Genomic DNA, 18,653 nt, shown 5'->3' on the forward strand with positions numbered 1-18,653 from the left:
ATCAATAGACTAATCATTTATGCTGAAGTCATGCCCTGACTCACGGGACCAAAGATGAAGAAATCAGTAAAACAGCTTAATCATTTTCATGTATTTTTATTTCTCCATTTAATTGAATTACTTTCATGAGCTGCCATCTTATGACATAAAAATCACAGTTAACTACATTCAGCTGATCATGTAAGTAAAAACATGCTTCTCTAAATATAATCTTAATACAATAATTTAATTTTTTTTAATAATTCACATGAGAGTCCTTTACTTTATGATCACGCTTACTTTAGTGTCAGAACATGCCAATAATTTAATTTACCACATCAGTGGGTATGATCCCCACGTCTCTATAATCCAGGCAGAGAGATTGAGGAGGACGAGGAGGAAGCAGATATTTGGGCGAGCTGAGAGTTGGAGGCCCGGGATGGACGCTGAGAGAGAGAGCTGCCACTCCTGCCGCTTAGAGAGCTGGCAGACGTGAAGGAAATGGGCGGCAGGGTAAAATCTGCAGGCTTCGACGTGCCCAGTGTCACCTCCTCCCTCTTCAGTCTCACCACCTTTGGCCTGGCCTTAGACCGGCTGTCTGGTTCCGCTGAGCCCTTCAGTGTTTTCTCTGCTCTTTCAGGCCCTGTGTTTTGTCTCTGCGCCTGCTTGGAGGCCCCATGGGGAGTTGGTGGAGCAGGACGGGCAGCAGGAAGTGGGCTGAAGGCCGTCTGCTGTGATTTAATCGTTGCGTTGTCACTTAGCTTGTGTGCGAGGGCTGTGATCGGAGACAACTTGGTGGGTTTCGCAGAAGATATTAAAGTCAGTGTTAGACGAGGTATTCTTCTCGGCTTGCTCTTCGTCAGACGCCTCTTGTGATGCGTTTGGTTGACTTTTCTCTTCACTGGTTTCTTCTTCTGGCTTTTTGAGACCGTGGTAGTCCTGTTGGCTTGCTTTGGTTGTCGTTTGACCTTTCGCTTATGCCTTCTTCTCTTATTTCCCCCCTTTCCCCTCTTATCTTCCTCCTTCTCCTCCTCACTACACTCACCCTTCTTCTCTTCATGATCCAAAGGTGCAACTGGATCTTGTCCATTCACAGACTCCCCTCCCGTCTGTCTCTCTCGGCTTGAGGGAGATGGAGGTTTGCTGCCGGCTGAAGCAGCACGATTTTTCTTGCTTTTCCCCTTTTTAACACTTTTTGATTGTTCGGGAATTATTCCACCCAGGAGGCCCTTTGCGGCTGCCCTTGCCAGCACATCCTGGACTGTTTCTACCTTAGTTGGATCCGCCTGAAAAAGCAAGGGCAGTTTAAGATTTGATGTGAAGATACAACACATTAAAACTACAGGCCTCTAGGGTAACATAGCACCGAGGAGATCTATACAACAAAACACAATGCTGTAGAAATGAGCCATAGCCATAAAGTGAACCTGCAAGGGAGGAAGAGGAGGAGGAGGAGGAGGAGATATCACAGGGGGTTTGATGGCTTTCACATTCCAACAGAGCAGAGTGTGGGATATAATTTGAAAGGCAACAAGATAGGCTGTCACAAGTCACTTATTTTTTTCTCCCCCTATGAGAGAAGACAAGACTTTACAGCCACGCTAGCAGCTCTACCAGACTGTACTTAAGCACAGCAGTGCTTTGAGCTAAATGCTAATGTCAACATGCTGACATCCTCACAATGACAATACATGCTGATGTTTAGCAGGTGTAATGTTTACTATGTCCATAAACTCTGTAGAGCGTGTTAGCATGCTAACATTTTCTAACAATTAGCACTAAACACAAAGTACAGCTGAGGCGGATGGGAATGTGCTTAGTTTGGCAGATATGTATGCGACAAATTGACACCAGTTTGGTGTTAAATGCTGTCAAATCAACACATTTATGTAAAAAAAAAACAGTGTTAAAAATGGAAATTAACACATTTAATTCACTGATCTGTTATGGTCACATCTTAGACAATGTGATAGACTCCAGTGGGAATTAAAACTGCTGTAAGTCTTTCTCTTCCCCCGTCCTCCGCCCTCTGTATCTGCCTCGTCTTGTCTCTAATGAAAGCTGAATGATGGTCAGCACACTCAAAACACTGCAAATGCATCTTTTGTTCACTCTGGAGTGTTTAATCTGCCTTTATGTTGTTTTTCATTGTTCTTGCTTTGACAGCATTATACACTTTGAGTCATTTATCTCTCAAAACTTTAATTATGCTGCCAAAATGAGAGTTTGTAATAAAACAGAGAAGACTCCATTATAGAGGCATGAATGATAGCAGCCTGTCAGATGTGTTAAACAGATGTTTTAGTTTTTTCAGTGCGTTGTAGACGGAAGGATCTATGAATTGCCATGAAATTATGGTGATGGATCCTACTGATTTTGGTGATCCTCTGACTTTTCCTCTAGCTCCACCATGAGGTTCACATTTGCAGTTTTAGTGAAATGTCTGAGCAACTGTTGGATAGATTGCTCTGATAGCTACAGACATTTATCGTCTTTACTGGATGAATTTCAGTATTTTTGATCATGATCTTCGAACTCTCCCTCTAGCGCCATCATCAGTTCAGATGATTTTTATTTCTACAGTTGACCAAAATACCTGCAAAACTAATGACATTCCCATCAGCCTCAGCTGTTCAGTGCTGATTATAAATTGTTAATATGCAACGTTAAACATGCTAAACATGAGCATTGTGCAAATGTTATCATTTAGCCGTGCTAGCAGTACAGGCATTCTATCAGATGTGAACCAAATGTCAGATTTTTAGCTTCCATCTGTATGTAAATTATGTCTGTATTCTTGTATCTTCCTTTGATTTTTCTCTGTGTCTCTCTACAGTATTCTGCCATGTGTCTATTTCAGAGCCCTTTAATTCGTCCTCTAGCACAGTGTGAGTGTTGTGGAGTCATTCATCTGAGCAGCGGTGAACCTCAGAACTGTCTGTGTAACTAAATCTGCAGGCGCAGCTCTGATGTGATTTGACTCACTGTTAGAGTGAATGTCGATCTAATTAGACATGATGATCATTTGATTTTAAACGACTGCACTGCCACTGGACAGGTGAGCAAGACCTTCCTCCGTGTACAGTATATGTGCGTGTATTGATAAAGACACACTGAGACGGAGAGGCATGGTCCCCTCCCTGCACCATTTTTTCGAGCTGCAGGGGATCAAAGGAGCAGCATCTCATTTCCTTCTGTTGTATTTTTCTTCTTTTTATGAGTGGAGCAAGAGGAAAGAAAGGGGGGGGGCAAATAGACAGAGCAACGAGGTGATGCAACAAGACTGGAGGAGCGGAGAGAGGGCTGGAAGAACGATACAGAGAATTATCCATTCATCTCTGCTGTAAAGTACTGAAATGTTTCAGTGGCTCAGGCGTATTTCATTTTTGACTTGTCTCTTTTTTTATGGAGTATTGGAATAATGCTGCAGTGTTTCAGGGAGAAATGTGTGTGTGTGTGTGTGTGTGTGTGTGTGTATGTGCACAGACAAGCAGAGTCGACCGACCTCCCAGCAGACAGACAGTAAAAGAGTGCAGCCTCAGCACTCCTGGAAGGTCTCGTCACAATGCAATCACACAAACGCTGCCTCACACGCGCACACACACGCACGCACACGCGCACACACACACACACACACACACACACACACACACACACACACACACACACACACACACACACACACACACACACCCTCAAACACAAACACACACACCACACAGTCTCTCTTCCCCCTCCTTCTCCAAACACAACCTTGCCCTCTACATTTCTGTCACTTTTTCCCTTTCAACCTCCACGTCTCACACATTTTTTTCCTCCTTTCTGGCTCACCTGTCGGGACAGCCGGGCGATGAAGCAGCCGTTGGTGAACTGAGATGGTTCGAGCCTGAAGAACTTGGGGTCTGCCGTGTCTCCTGATTGGTTGTCATCAGGGAAAATCGGACCGTTCACCCTGAGAGAGCAGCACAGCAGCAGGTGAAAAGTTGTTAAAAGGTGCAGTGTAGCATTTTAACATGAATTTGTCATTGCCACATTAATTCAGAGAAGTATAACTGTAAACAAGCGAGTATTGGCAGTTTGAGGAGATTATACTATGGTACAATGAATTATATTGACAACCAAATACATTTTTTTTAAAACCCTGCTCTATGTGTCACCTTTAATATTTTGTTTTTTACTGTTTTCAGGCAGGAGGGAGAACTTCTGCAACTTTTGTAACTCATAAATTGATCCACAGTACACTTGAAAAATCTACAAATCAACAGTTTTTACTGTTTGAGTGGATGTTGGTTCAGCAGGTACTCCGTGTATCACTAGACAGATTGCCCGGCTCGGTGCTTAAGGACAAGCATGTTTATGTGCACCCCGCGCTGCCGGCTGTCCCTGCTGTCCCTGCTGGTTCCTTTATATTATACATCTGGTGTAAGTGCTCTCAACATCACATATGTTAGCAAATGTTGGTTAGCAATTCGCAGCGGACCAAACGCTGTCTAAATATGGAGATGATGCTCTGATATGACCTTTCACAAAAAAAAAAAATTCTCAAGGAAACACTTATAGGAGTAAGATACTGTGCACATTTGTTCAGACACCAAGAAACTTGAGGCCCAGCCAATTCTTTAATTTCTTTGAGTTAACTTTAACACCAATCTGAAAAGCTTCCGGTCTGCAGCACCTCTGAGCACTGAGCCAACAGTGGACTACACTTCTACATCACTGCAGCAAGGTGAGAAGCTGAATCACTGGAGAGCAGCAGAAACAATATTGTTGGCACCTGTTAAGTTGCTGTTTCAACCTAAAGGATTGGTAACACTTTATAATAAGGGTACAAATCATATGCTTACATATGGCGTACTAATGCATGACTCATGGGGGATGTATCATGAATTCCTGTTGCTCACCATTAATAAATTATTAAATCACTATGGCTTTTTGTGATTAGTTCACACTTAATAGATTATCAGTTAAGCAATGTTAATTCACAGTTACTTCATACATTAATTGATATTTGACCAATTCAATGGATTCCTGTAACATTGACATTTTTCTTCAGGACCTTGCATTTTCTCAGCCTCAGTGATAAAAAAAAAACACAACCTTCATATTTCTGTTAGAATAAACCCAGTGGTTTTTTGATACAGTTACAACATAGTGGGGGGAACATAAGTTATTATTTTCTTTTTTATTTCTCCATTTTGTTGTAAATGTGTCAAAAATACATCGGGTTTATTCTCATAGAACCTTTTTTAAGAGGCTGAGCAAATGGTCCTGAAATAAACTTTTATGTAGGTTAACTGAAATCCTGCTAATTTGGTTGCATGTTAATTAATGTATGAATTACCATCCCTTGACTGATAACATATTAAGCGTGAAGTGTTACCACAGATTCATACACATAAAACCATTGAGGGATAATTATTTTTAAGAATAATTTTCTAAAATATCAGAAGTGACATGGAAATATCAAAACTTGTAATACTTTTAAAACTTAAACATCAGATGAAACTCTAATTGTATTCGTGCTATAAGATTTTGTGGGTAAGGTTTTAAGTGTTTTATGCATTATGCATAAAAACAACTGAGCAGTTTGCAGTGCTTGGAGGCATAATAATAATAATAATAATAATAATAATAATAATGTTTTATTCCCTGTTCCGTTCTTCATCCCCTGATCTTTTATTTAACAATGAAAAATAAACTTCTCTTTTGTGTTTTAAGTTTTGATGGCGAACCAAACTTGTTAGATACGAGGAAAGCAGTTTGGAGGATTATCGTGTGTGTCTGGTTTTGAGTTACGATTGTGCAGTTCTTCAGAAAACAGCACCGGCAGTATGTTGCTGGAATAGATCTGTGTTTTCGTTGTTGAACATACAGTAAACACAGAGGGGGAAACAGCTGCTGATTGTCTCACTGCACATTGGTAAGTTGATAAAAATATAATAACATTTGGATTTCTTTAAGAGAATGGACGGTATAAAAAGAGTTGTGTGGAGCAGCAGCCGTGGAACAGACTCTGAAAATCTTCTCCACCCCGTTCACCCCGACTGTAGGATTAACTACTGTCCCCACGGCAACCGCAGCTGATCCTTTATACTGTCATCAGCCTGGTGACTGTTACCGCTCTCTCTCTCTGTCTCTCTTTCACACACACACACACACACACACACACACACACACACACACACACACACACACACACACACACACACACACACACACACACTCTGTAGATTCATACTCACACTCAAACACACACACTTGTACACACAGTATATGTGGACATAGGAGATACCCTGTCATATTTACACTAGACAGGCATTATTTACTCACTCTCACACTCTCTGTCTCTCTTTTACAGTCTCGCCTGCAGTCTGTAATTCTCAGAGATGAAGCTCACTCACACTCACTATAATTGGGTTCTGCAGTTACATGCGCATGCAGATGTTGCGCGAGCAGCTGTTGAGCTGAGCTATTTGTTTATGAGACTGTGAATCTATACTCTATACCTAATCTTTTACTTCTGATGTATTCGTATTATACTACTGTATAAGGTCTGTCTGAAAGCAGTCCTGTTACCTATTATCTGCACTGTGCAAGCGGATGCATATACTTTTCCTGTTGCACCACCAGTTGATTGATAGTGGGAAATATATAAATAATGTATATAAATATACAATAACTACTGGATGGATTGCTATGAGATTTGAATTTTTCATCTAGTGCCATCATCAGGTCAAAATGTTGCCCAATATTTTCTTTATGACCAAATATCTACAAAGCTAATGGCTTTCCCATCAGCCTCAGCTGTATTTTTGTGTATTTTAGTGTTAATTAGCAAATGTTAGCATGCTGCCACATTACAGTAAGATTGTGAACATGGAAACATGATACCTCATGGAACCATGCAGGTTGGTTTTATAAACTCACACATTGTTTGGTCTCTCTAAGTAATCACCTTGATGGACGAGCATGAATACAATAATCTGACAGGATCTCAGTGACAGTGAGAGCATAATTACTCAGCTTCAAAGTAAATGTCCAAATTGATGCAAACTTTAAATCAGGTGAGCTCCATTGTGAGCTGCCAATCACCTGTCGCTCCCCGTCACAGGCTGATTGGGTAGGGGAGAGAAAACAGGGTCTAAAGGCTTCCAACTTCTTGTTTTTCTTTAAATCTACCTAGAATGACTTTTTCTAAAGACCCTTACTGCTTTATATATGGCCTGTAGTAGAAACAGTGCATGACTAATTTCACTTTTCTCATTGCATTTGTGGTTTGAGCCTGTGGACGAGTAATGAAAAGTCTGATTGCATAATTAAATACTGAATAGACAGAGAACTAACAGCCTACCTGCACGAAGAGAGAGCAGTGTGTGTGTGTGTGTGTGTGTGTGTGTGTGTGCGTGCATGTGTTTACCTGAAGGGCAGCAGTTTGGGGTGAGTGTGTGTTTTCTCTAACACTCTTTTCACCAGCTGTTCATTTTCCTCAGGATACACTGAACGCGTGCAGTAGACGACTGTCTGAACCTTTGGGACTGAGACAGAGAAAGAGTGAGAATACAATATACAAAGAACAATCCCTGTATGCTGTCATCTTGTCAACAGATGGAATATAATACAATAAGAATGAAATACAGACGTTATAGCAGTGGGTTTATTGTGTATACATAAGAGTTCTCAGCTTTAACTCTATCTCTCTGTGTGTGTGTGTGTGTGTGTGTGTGTGTGTGTGTGTGTGTGTGTGTGTGTGTGTGTGTGTGTGTTCAATATATAGCCTACTCACAGGAGAGAGCGTGTGCTAGTAGTCGTGCCTGCTGGGTTGCCATTGTGTGTATTTTGCTCAGGGATACACAACCGTGAGACAGGTCTGGCAGTAGATCCCAGTCTGTCAACAGAATTAAACTTATTTCATCATATTTGGCAAATTTAATGAAAAGACACCACCTCCTCATATTACCATAAATATTTATAGAATATTTTATTTTCTATTGGGTGATATTTTATTTGGGACACGTTCCTTTGGTAGCAGGTACTTTCCCATCCCTGAGCTCTTTCTTCTATCCACATTCTTTAATGGCCCAGTTCCCAGGTCCGTTAGGGAGATCTTGTTGGCACAGTTCTCCAAAAGTGCTGACAGCTAATTAGTGTTAGTTAGGTTGTGTGAGCTTACTGGATGGAGGAGGAAAAGTAGCTGGCGAGTTATTAAGAATTGTGTCTAGATTGCCCTAAGTGTCTGTTACCTCTTGCGGCACAATTCATCCCTTAAAACTACTGACAATCACAGTTTTAATTGTGACTTAGTAAATGCACATAAAAGGAAATACATATGCGTACTATATTTCTATTTATTTATTTGTTTTATTTGTTTCTCAGCCATTTTAAATCTTCCATACGTGCCTGTGTCACAGTCTCCATACCCTGCTGCAGTGGCCATGGGTTCGCCTCTCACCTGTGGCCCTTTGCTGTGTGTCATCCACTCACTATCTTTCTCCCCCCTCTTACCCTTCCCTGTCAAATAAAAATATGCAAACTCTGCAGACGTTCTTGACGTGATAACCCACAGTTCATATTATTCTAATGCAAAAACAATGGCTGGGCACTTTACTGGTCTCAGAAAGCCTCTATCCAGGTGACATGTGATTTCAGAAAGTGCTGTCCCACTCCTGCGACAACATTTGGAGTCCCCTTAGTGTCACTGAGGTACACCAGTAGCAACAAGCATTAGTAGTCTTGTCTTGTCTTGTTTGTATTGTTTTAAATGCCATTAATGGTTGTGACTAATGTCCCATGTCCCCTTGTACGTTGTGTTTGTGTTTTTGACCTCTACTATAAATAAAATTTCCCCTTGAGGGACAATAAATACTCCTTCTCTGAGGTATACTGATGCATGTGACGTTATTTAAAGTCTTTTAGGGTCCACTGCAGGCTTAGGGTGGACATTGGAAAAGGGCCTGTCTCTCTCTCTTCCATCCTTCCTCCCTGGTGCAACATACCTCCATGTTCACTGTGGATGGTAGGCACAGGGTCATTGAGGGCGGAGGATGAACACTGAGGCAGCACTATGATGACCTTTAAACGCTGGACAGCTTGATCCCACTCATCCAGGCCACAGAATGCTTCAGACAGGACTCGCACATCTACATTGGACATGAATTTGCATCAGGAAAGGCACGAGTATGCACAGTAGCTTGAAATTGAAATAAATGTCCAATATACTTTCATAAGAGATAGAAAAATCAGCTGACTTTTTGAACATTTTCTCTCTACGGTCACTCACTTTTGATGTCCATCTGTGAGAGTAGTTCTTGTATCTCCTCTATCTGTAAAGGTGTGTGATCAGCACCGCACACCAACACACGGCCAGAGCGGGCAGCGGCCACGATACTTATGTGAGCCACAGTCACAGCAGAGAAAGACCCCACCACCAGCACGTCACCGTTCTCAAACAGCAGGGGGCGTAACACACTCACTGCTACACACACACTCCGGTCCTGAAAAGAGACAAACGTCAAGGTGCAAATGCGTTCATTCACACATGTGGAGGACTGAAAAAACTGTGTCCACCAGCAATATAGAGCGCTGTGTTGCTCCTCAAGATAACAGCAAACACCACTTTAAACTTCACAACACTACAAGAAATCCAATTGCAAAGGCCATTTTGTAAAGAGGAAAACTTTTATGTAATCTCTCTCACAGCAGTGAAGTGAAGCTTTAGTCTAAGAAGGACTATTAGTCAACGATTGAAGCAATTAACTTCATTTCCTCCTGTTTATTTAATTGGGCAACTTCCAGCAAGCAGTTTTGGGACATGTTGGGGGCTCTTTAAATCAAGTACCAGTAATTTTCCTTTTACTTAGCTTAATGAAGAAGTGTACTCCAATAAAGTGGTTATACATAAAACAAATGTTCTTGATGCTCCATAAGTAGAGAAGCTGGGAGACTGGAGCCATTTATAATGAATAAATAAATGGCCAGTTAAGATTAGAATCTGGATTACACTGTTGATGCACTTTATTGTGTAATATCTATTTTTCCCACTGCAAACAGTTTTACTCAAGTAGGTTTATCAAGCAGCACTTACGCTTCTGCTTAAGTAAGTAAAAATCAGTTGAAGTACTTTTTCCATCGGTCAGTCTTGTACCAATTATCTTCAAAAGACTGCTCTCGAGATAAGTTTCTCATTAGTGATTTTTGGCTATGTTTAGCTCAATCACACACTTCACTACACACACATATTCATATGTACCTGTGAGTTAAGTACATGTGTGATTGCGAGGCTGCTGTGCCGGAGCAGAGCATGAAGCTGTTTGGAGAAGACGAGTGTGTCTGGACAGAGAGGGTCTCTGCAAAATGTTGACTCTCTGAGGTCGGTCATGTTCTCCACTTCAGACAAACCAGCGCTTTGTAAGACTTCACACACTTCCTCAACGCTACAGAGGAGAGGGAAGATAACATGTTTTTTTAAACACCATTGCCCTCCCCCACTTGCAGTAGAGCATATTTAAAACAAATATTGTGGCTGAACTGCATCAGTGACCAAATCAAGGACTGTTTATTCCACTGTTGTCTGGTGAACAGTGCTGCAGCATTAAGCATTACATCAACGGGAACACTTCTTACCCTCAAGCTGTAAGAATGCTTCCTGTCTCAGATATGCCCCAGTGGACTTCACTGAACATTAACCTCGTACTGCAACTCCCCCTACACAGAACTGTCACTTTAAACTCACAGTGTACCAGTCATCTTATAAAGACCCACTCTGTTAAAGTCAGACACTAATCCCTGCTGGTTTATACCCATACAGACTATGCCTGTAGCCTGGATAATGCCACAAAGAAGAACAGAGGGGAGCCACTGACTGCAGAAAAGTCAGATAATTTAACAAGTGCAATATGCTCTTGAATGCAGGCACTCAATAGCACACAAAAAACAAAGACTTGGATTGGCAGTTACACTGGAGTGCAAATAGAGAATAAATTTGTGTGAAAGTGACTGCATGTACCTCTCTCTGAGTGTGTTTATGTGTGTGTATGAGCTTACCTGGTCTTCAGAGTATTGACCCATGCGTAAAGTGGCAGACATTTTGCTCTGTGCTGTTTGGTCCTGACAGCATCAGACAGAAAACAGGAGACGCTCTGCAGATTCTGTTTCACTCTGCAGCGAGCTAGAGATGCAGCCAGCTTGGTCTTACACCTGTGTTCATTGCAAACATACTTCAGATCATAATCTCGTATCTCCTACTTCCTATTCAAGAAAGTTAACATGATGAAACAATTTGCATTAGAAATAAACTCTTAAATGCATGATATTAACACTTTACATCTACACCCACAAACACCTCTGCAGACTGCCCTGCAGATCCCTGACTTCCTGCAGAGGCTCCTCCGCTTCCTTTGATGAACGTTCATGCGACAAAAACCTTCGATCCTGGAAGTCAAACAGCATCACCATCGCCAATGGCAACAAGTCGCTGGACTGCAAAACATCATCATCATCATCATCATCATCATCATCATTATATAGATAATAATTAACTTGTCATATTGTTTTCAGCACACCAGGATGCCGGACTAGCTCTCACCAGTTGTTTTTAATGTTATCGATTACATCTGTATGTTTCCTGCTATGTAAAGCCAAACTGTCTGCTCTGAAAATGGTCGATTGTAATCGTCTTTATGGATATTGTCGTTACACCATTCATCATAAACCCGCATTACGATTTTTGGCCACTTGGGGGCAGAGGAAACAAGCTGTAAACACATCACTGACATACTATGATCACCTTCAAGTTGATAGTGAACTAGTTAGCATTATTATTATATTATTTGTTTGGTGTTGGGTTTCTGTCCAACACCTCCTGAGGGAAAATGTCTTTTAGTTCCAAAATGCTCCACCATGTTCACCAGTGAGTGTCTAACTGTGTCTGTCTGCTGTTTGATGCTGGGAAGGTAGAGATCAGTTTTTTTTTAAGGCTTTTTTTTTCAAACTACAAACAGCTACATGCTGTGGTTTTATCACTACAAGCAACTCCTTTTATATTAGTAGTGATGTGATCCATTGTTAATATAAAACTATAGGTTATAACTGCTTTAAGGAAAACTAAAAGTAATGATCAGATCTTTTCTCACACTTCCCTTTCTTTCCTCCCTCCACTTCATTTCTCAGTGCGTGTGTGTGTGTGTGTGTGTGTGTGTGTGTGTGGGAGGTATAATATGTATGTCGCAGTAAAAGGGCTGTATGGAATTACAAAGAGCTGTGTGGCAGCTTTTATGGTCATACTTTCAGACTAATGATCTGTCAGCCTATTCTCTCTGGTTCACCCATCCCTCAATAAAGTCATCCTTTATACACACACATACACACACACAGGTCTGTGTCTCTTTGTCCATGTATGTGTCATTGCACAGTGTTTTATAGTGTCATTTACAGTCCCCCAGTTGGAGAGTGCGTCTGTCCCTCTCCTGTATGCATCATTTGTCACCTATAACCAGCCAGACTACGTACAGATCTGAATACAAATGGCCTTTAACTGCACCCCCGTCTCCCTCGCCACCATTGTACCATATTCTGATGGAGCACATTCGTATGGACAGTGAGAACGCAGCTAGTTTATTTGCAGACAGATAACTCCCAGACAGTTAAACAGTCGGTGAGTAAGTGCTGAAGTGTTTTTAATCAGTTTTTGGTTTGTGACCACTCATGTCAAATCTGGTGGGACTCACAATATGCTGAGATGTGTGGAAGCAGCTGTCAGTAATGACGTCCTCCAGTAAATCTTGGTCTAAGAGGAAAACAATGTTGTTAATGGACAGAAAAAAAATATCAAAACAACAGAAACACTAAAGCTAATGAAGAGAAACCTTTAAGCCTAACCCAAATGACATAAAAACAAATGCAAGTCTATTTATGATTTTTACAGCAATGGAAATGTGCATTAAAGATGTTGATAGCGCTATTTCTTTCACTCCAGATGATCCATAGACCTTGTCTTCAACCGTAGGAACTATTTTATTATAATTTTTTTTACTATTTCTTAAGTAGGAAGTAGTTCCAATGAAAAATCTGTCAAGTACTCAGAGGACACTGTTTCTGCATGCTGATTTTTATAAAACCAGCCTTATTTATATAGCACCTTTCTTAACAGTGTTAAGAAAGTGTTTTACGAAAAGAATGCCATGCAATGCAGATAAAATGATGCCAAAGGACATGTCCAACAAAGGGGGTAAAATCTATCAGAGCTTTTTTCTGCTTGAAATGATGAGAGTGGTGAGAGTTAACCAAAACAATGAGCTAAAAGACGTCAAAATGTTCCGTAAAAAGCCCGGGGTATCTGCAAAGTTGGGTGATGATTCTCTGTATGTTCATTGCTGCAAGTGACTCCTTTCACATGATGTGAATTTGACCCACTGTTAACATGATAATATTTATCAGGGAAGCTTTAAATTTTCATTTTCCGCTACTTTCACAGACCCACAAGCCCATTCAAATCCACTGAGGTGGTGACAGACCTCACAGAGAGCGATATCTCCACACTTGGCCGAATAAAATCTAAACAATCTGCATGGCTAGATACCAGCAACCCCCTACATGTGCAGTCAAATACTGTATGTAAAACTGTGTGTACTCACTGTGCCTTTCTGTGTGTGTGTGTGTGTGTGTGTGTGTGTGTGTGTGTGTGTGTGTGTGTGTGTGTGTATCCATGGCATGCAGCCTCTTATCACCTCCCATACAGACTGTAACTCCAGCTGAAGTAATTTGCAGTCACATGGAGAAATGAAATGTATGACTATATACTATTTAATCTACAGTCTGCAGTTGAAGCTGCTATTCAAAAGTGAATATTGGAGTTGACACATACTGCAGCTCCACTTCTATTCATTATAGAGATAAGGCTTACTTATTGGAGGTGGGTAAGGTCTGCAGAGGTAGCAGTAGAGTAGATCAAATTAATTTCTCTCTGACTGTTTAACCGTCAGTCTGTCCTCTCTAGACTGGGTGCGTGGGACTACTCAAATCTAAGGTAATTTTCCATAATTTCCGAAAACAATAAACTTCAGAAATTCATACATTTGAGTGTGCTGAAGGCGAGTTGGTAGGCCTGTCTCTGTGTGGGTTTATCTCCGCTTTCTGGTAGTGATGTGTCTGTCTTCTTCCCATAATGCAGAAGTTGTTGTGTGACTGGCTTCTCTGTCCGAAGCTTCTGGAAAATGGCTGCTGCTTGCAGGTAGGCCTGATTGGATGGAGGGGAGACTGCAGGAAGAGGGATTGGGGGAATTTGTTGCAGATTGGAGAGAGGAAATACAAGGAAATGTCATGAAACGAGGGAAGGGATATCAGTGGAGGTGGAAAAAGTGACGTCAGATGCACATGGAAAAAAAACTTAAGGGAGGAAAATGTATAAGTTACAGTGCCTTTAGGCGCTCGTTCCAAAAGTGTAGAAGGTTTAGATATTGGTCAGCAGACATTTTATCTCATACCCTAACTTTAGGATAAAGTTTCAGTATTTGGACGGCTGCTTTGTTTAGTCTTTTGGCTTGAGCAGCTCAACTATAGGTGACTGCAACCTGAGGCTGCATGAGTATATTTGAGAGCCTTGTCTTTCTTTTCACAATAAAAGCCCTTGTCCATTGTCCAGTGTTGAACTGCAACTTTTATCACCATACAGTGTATTAGATCAGTGTACAACCACTGGAATATGAAGAATCATTTCACTATACTGGAAAATAGTTTGAATATGATTAAATATCCGATCAAATATTGAAAGATTCAGAATAGTATCTCACCTGGTGAAGGTAAAGATGAGAGATGAGGAAGAGGAGGTAGAAATGAGAGTGGTTCCTTGTTGGTGGGCTGGCTGTGGTCTTCAGGTGAGATGAAGATTTGCTCCGTCACAGAGCTCGTATTCACATCCTTGCTGGAGCCCACTGTAAGAGAGGGGGGAAATAGTGTGTACTCATGTTACACACACACAAAACAAACAAACAAATAAAAACAAAAACACAGCAGCATAAAAACCTTACCTTTGTCCGCCATGCTCACAGCAACAAAACCAAACACTTGTCAAGCACTTCTGTGAACAATTTTCAGTCTGTTTCTCAACATTTAAATGTCTTTAAGCCTCCATTCAACCAACGAGCATCTAAACAGACACAAACGTTGTTTGTTTACAGAGTTTAACCTGAGATGTGCAAATGTAAATAAGACGCATAGCGTTAGTCATGGCTGACATGTGATCCACCTTCCAGTTTCTGTGAATGTGAGACAGTGCGGCTGTAGGACGCTGCGGGTAATTGGGCTCCTCCTGCTGCAATTAGGCGGCCGGTCAGATACATCAGCATGAATAAATAATGACCCGCTGGCCGACCCTGGACAAAGGTCCACCTCTCACTGACCTGCTTCACTCATCTGTGCGCAGCTGCTTCACAGACACACACACACACACACACACACACACACACACACACACACAAAAATAATATGACACAATCCAACCCCCACATTTTAATAGACAAGCTCATAAAAAATTTGGTTTGGATCCTTGGGAAGAGTTAGTATCCAAGGTTTCTCACTTTGCTGAGCGTGTAGTGTGTAGTTGTGATGATTTGATGATGTTGTTCATGATGAAGATGATGTCTGATTGATGATAATGATGATGATGGTGTCTCTCATGTAATCAACATGCCTGGTCACTGTTACTGTACCTTCCCCAGTGACGCCCACAGACATTTTCCATAGGGGTGTCTTGGGGTGGCACACCACAACCAAAAGCCTGGCTGTGCATTTGTCATTGTTCTTCACATGATCTATTATGAAACGTATACATTATTGATTTAAATGAATAGTAGCTAATGTAAAATATCAGATGGAAGCTTATTATGCATACAGTACTCATTACTCTGAATCATATTATGCATATGAGACTATTCATGGGGGAGGGCCGACGATTGTATCAGGGTGGTCTTGGCAGCACCTCTGCCTCCTTGTGCATTTATAAGGTCATATTCTGCAGATACTTATTTGATTTGTCTTGTAAATTTTAGAAGTTATTGCTGCTGTGGCTTAGTACCCTTTGAAGGCCAGCGACTACTATAGCCCACTGTATTTAGGGAGCCTTCCCTCCCCCTTACTGGACTGCAAGTCTGTGTTGTACTCTACTATTCCTTTGCTTGAAAAACCCATTGCCCTCCAGGGACAAAATAAAGTTGAAGTAATGGTACACATGTTTGAAAGACGTGGTTTGAACCAGTGATGTGGGTGTTCAGAAGACATCACTTCACTTGAGACGAACTGGCACATAAGGATTAACATCCTTAAAAGTGCCAGGGACCACTAGCCTCTAATTAAACCAGATTAATAGAGAGAAACACAGACAGAGTGTAATCGGCTTTTACGGCACTCATCAATGTTTAAGCACAAAGTTGGAATTGACCAGAAATGTGCAACGTGTCCAATAAGGCCATGTCAGTGCAAATGGAATAAATTAATGAATATCAAACAGCAGTGATTTAATGAGTGTGTAGCAGTTTCCTATCCTCCGCAGGAGAAAGTCCACTTTAGAAAGGCAGTACTGGGAGAAAAGGCTACAGCAGCTTAGTGTAATCTGCATAGACGATGATGGGCTGTTTAAAATTGCATAGCAGGTCTTACCTTTGTCATTCAGGATCCTCCTCATGGGAGCAACACAGCTCATCGTCTCAAAGAAATGCAGCCTGAGCAAATATCCAGAGTCGAACTATTAACAACAAACTGGTATTCTCTCCTCTACATTAGGTGTCATAAAGAGTCCCAATGAGTCATGCACCTATCACTTCTTCATGTCATGAATGGTTTTCTTCTGGAGCATGCCCTGAGTTTGAAACACCATGGCAACAATATGATAATGAAGGAGGCCTTTCCTCTCTGTGACAGATATACAGTAAAATACATAAAACATGTATGAGGCAACTTTTAACACGTATATCTGGCAATATGACAGTAAAACCTCTTTTAAAGACTTAGACTTTAATAGACTGGTGTATTTGTTGAGGCTCTTTCTTGTTCAGATCTATTTAGGAGGAACTGATCACCTGCTCTGACAGACAGGTAAGATGTGTGTGTGTGTGTGTGTGTGTGTGTGTGTGTGTGTGTGTGTGTGTGTGTGTGTGTGTGTGTGTGTGATAATGTGTTGGAACATAAGCTACATCAAATATCATGTGATATATGTCAGTGCACAGTATCGTGTCTGACCAGTTGCACTTGTTGTAAACTTTGTTCATACTGTCTCCTCATGAGTGACAGGCGTCAGAAAGATCAGACTGAGACTGCCCCCTGCTGGTCACTACAGGGCTTTACATCTCAGTGGGGGTTACAGGCACAAGCATGCTACTTCATACTTATACTCCACTACACCTCAGAGGCAAATATTGTACTTTTTATTCCACAAGATCTGTCTAACAGCTAGTTAGTAAATGTCAAATCTGCAGCAGTAAAATACAATGTAGACATTAATGCAGCTGTAAAATTAATCGCTTTTACTTATAGTGGAGTATTTGTACATTGTGGTATTACTACTTTAACTTATAATGTACTTACTACTACTACTACTACTACTACTACTACTACTACTACTACTACTAATAATAATAATAATAATAAAAATAATAATAATAGTAATAATAGTAACATTTATTAATTAACTTTTTATATAACACTTTTCAAAACAGCAGTTCCGAAAGGTTCATAGTTGAAAAGAACGGAAACAGATAATTCAATTTTAATAAATTAAAATAGTCATCAAAAAAGCAAAAGAAAACGATGCTTAATGGCACCCAGTAGATGTATAGTACACTGCCTAGAAAAGCAAGTAAAAATACAATTTTAAGTAAAGGGTCTGAATTCTTCTTCCGCCACAGGTGCGATGTGCAATTCACTAGACTTAGAAAACCCCTACAGGGAAGTGCAATAAACCCTCTTGGAGTACAGTGCTGTAAAGTGAGGTTGAAAAGGTAATAGTGGTCCTCACCATGTGATCACATCCCACCTACACAGAGTTTATTATGTTACCCAAGAAGTCCATGAGAGGACTTTTATTCTTGCCAAATGTAATGAAGGTAATGTCATCTGGCATGCCATAACAATGATGAGTTTTTACCAAAATGCACTTTGGTAGTACTGTTATGTAGAGTAGAAGCATCTTGTGGGTTGATGGGTTAGAAAATGTTTAACTACCTTAACACAATTCCTTTGGAGTTCCTGGAGCTCTTTCCATGCTGAGACAAAAAAAAAAAAAGGTCTAAACATTGATTATGCATCCTAATCCAACCTAACCTTAAATCTAAGCTATAAACACATTCTTGTTTAAACATGACAGTCCTCTTTGATAAAGCTTATAGTTAGGGCTGGATCAGGTGAGTCCTGAACCATCCCTTAGTTATGCTGCTATAGGCCTAGACTATCGGGGGAATTCCCATGATGCACTGAGCTCCTCTCTTCCTCTCTCTCTCTTTCGGCACTCATTCATGTCCCATTAATGCATGTTACTAACTTCACTTCTTCCCCGGAGTTCTTGTGCTTTCTCGTCTCGCAGGTTCTCATGGATCCTGGTGGAGCCTCCTGCCATGGTCCTGCTTGACTGCACTTGCCAATATCACTGATATTAGTGTTATTATTATTATAAGTATTATTATAGCTACGGT

The 18,653-nt window shown here is 41.0% G+C and overlaps 1 protein-coding gene across 3 annotated transcripts; it reads right to left on the reverse strand.

Moving 5' to 3' along the window:
- Window positions 1-80: 80 nt before the first annotated feature.
- Window positions 81-16,811, reverse strand: LOC127355278 (putative methyltransferase NSUN7). Of its 3 annotated transcripts, none has more exons than XM_051385994.1 (13): window positions 16,627-16,811; window positions 14,763-14,903; window positions 14,047-14,229; window positions 12,702-12,760; window positions 11,318-11,454; window positions 11,020-11,172; window positions 10,226-10,409; window positions 9,257-9,470; window positions 8,973-9,116; window positions 7,763-7,864; window positions 7,397-7,514; window positions 3,811-3,931; window positions 81-1,265 (listed from the first exon to the last, which is right to left on the reverse strand). In XM_051385994.1, the coding sequence occupies exons 1-13, from the start codon at window positions 16,667-16,669 to the stop codon at window positions 342-344; spliced, it is 2,523 nt and encodes an 840-aa protein (XP_051241954.1). In that variant the 5' UTR covers window positions 16,670-16,811; the 3' UTR covers window positions 81-341. The 3 variants fall into 3 exon arrangements, with proteins under 3 accessions (XP_051241954.1, XP_051241955.1, XP_051241956.1); XM_051385995.1 differs by lacking the exon at window positions 16,627-16,811 and adding an exon at window positions 15,000-15,077; XM_051385996.1 differs by lacking the exon at window positions 7,763-7,864.
- Between the last annotated feature and the right edge of the window lie 1,842 nt (window positions 16,812-18,653).

This window comes from Dicentrarchus labrax, unplaced genomic scaffold (genome assembly GCF_905237075.1).
Source record: "Dicentrarchus labrax unplaced genomic scaffold, dlabrax2021, whole genome shotgun sequence".
In the NCBI taxonomy this organism is placed as follows: Eukaryota; Metazoa; Chordata; class Actinopteri; family Moronidae; genus Dicentrarchus; species Dicentrarchus labrax.

Coding starts and splice junctions, on each gene's coding strand:
- LOC127355278 (XM_051385994.1), bottom strand. CDS start 16,669: ATGAGCTGTGTTGCTCCCATGAGGAGGATCCTGAATGACAAAG. Junction 14,904..16,626: donor GAGGATCCTGAATGACAAAG/GTAAGACCTGCT, acceptor CCTCTCTTACAG/TGGGCTCCAGCAAGGATGTG. Junction 1,266..3,810: donor TCGCCCGGCTGTCCCGACAG/GTGAGCCAGAAA, acceptor TTGCTTTTTCAG/GCGGATCCAACTAAGGTAGA.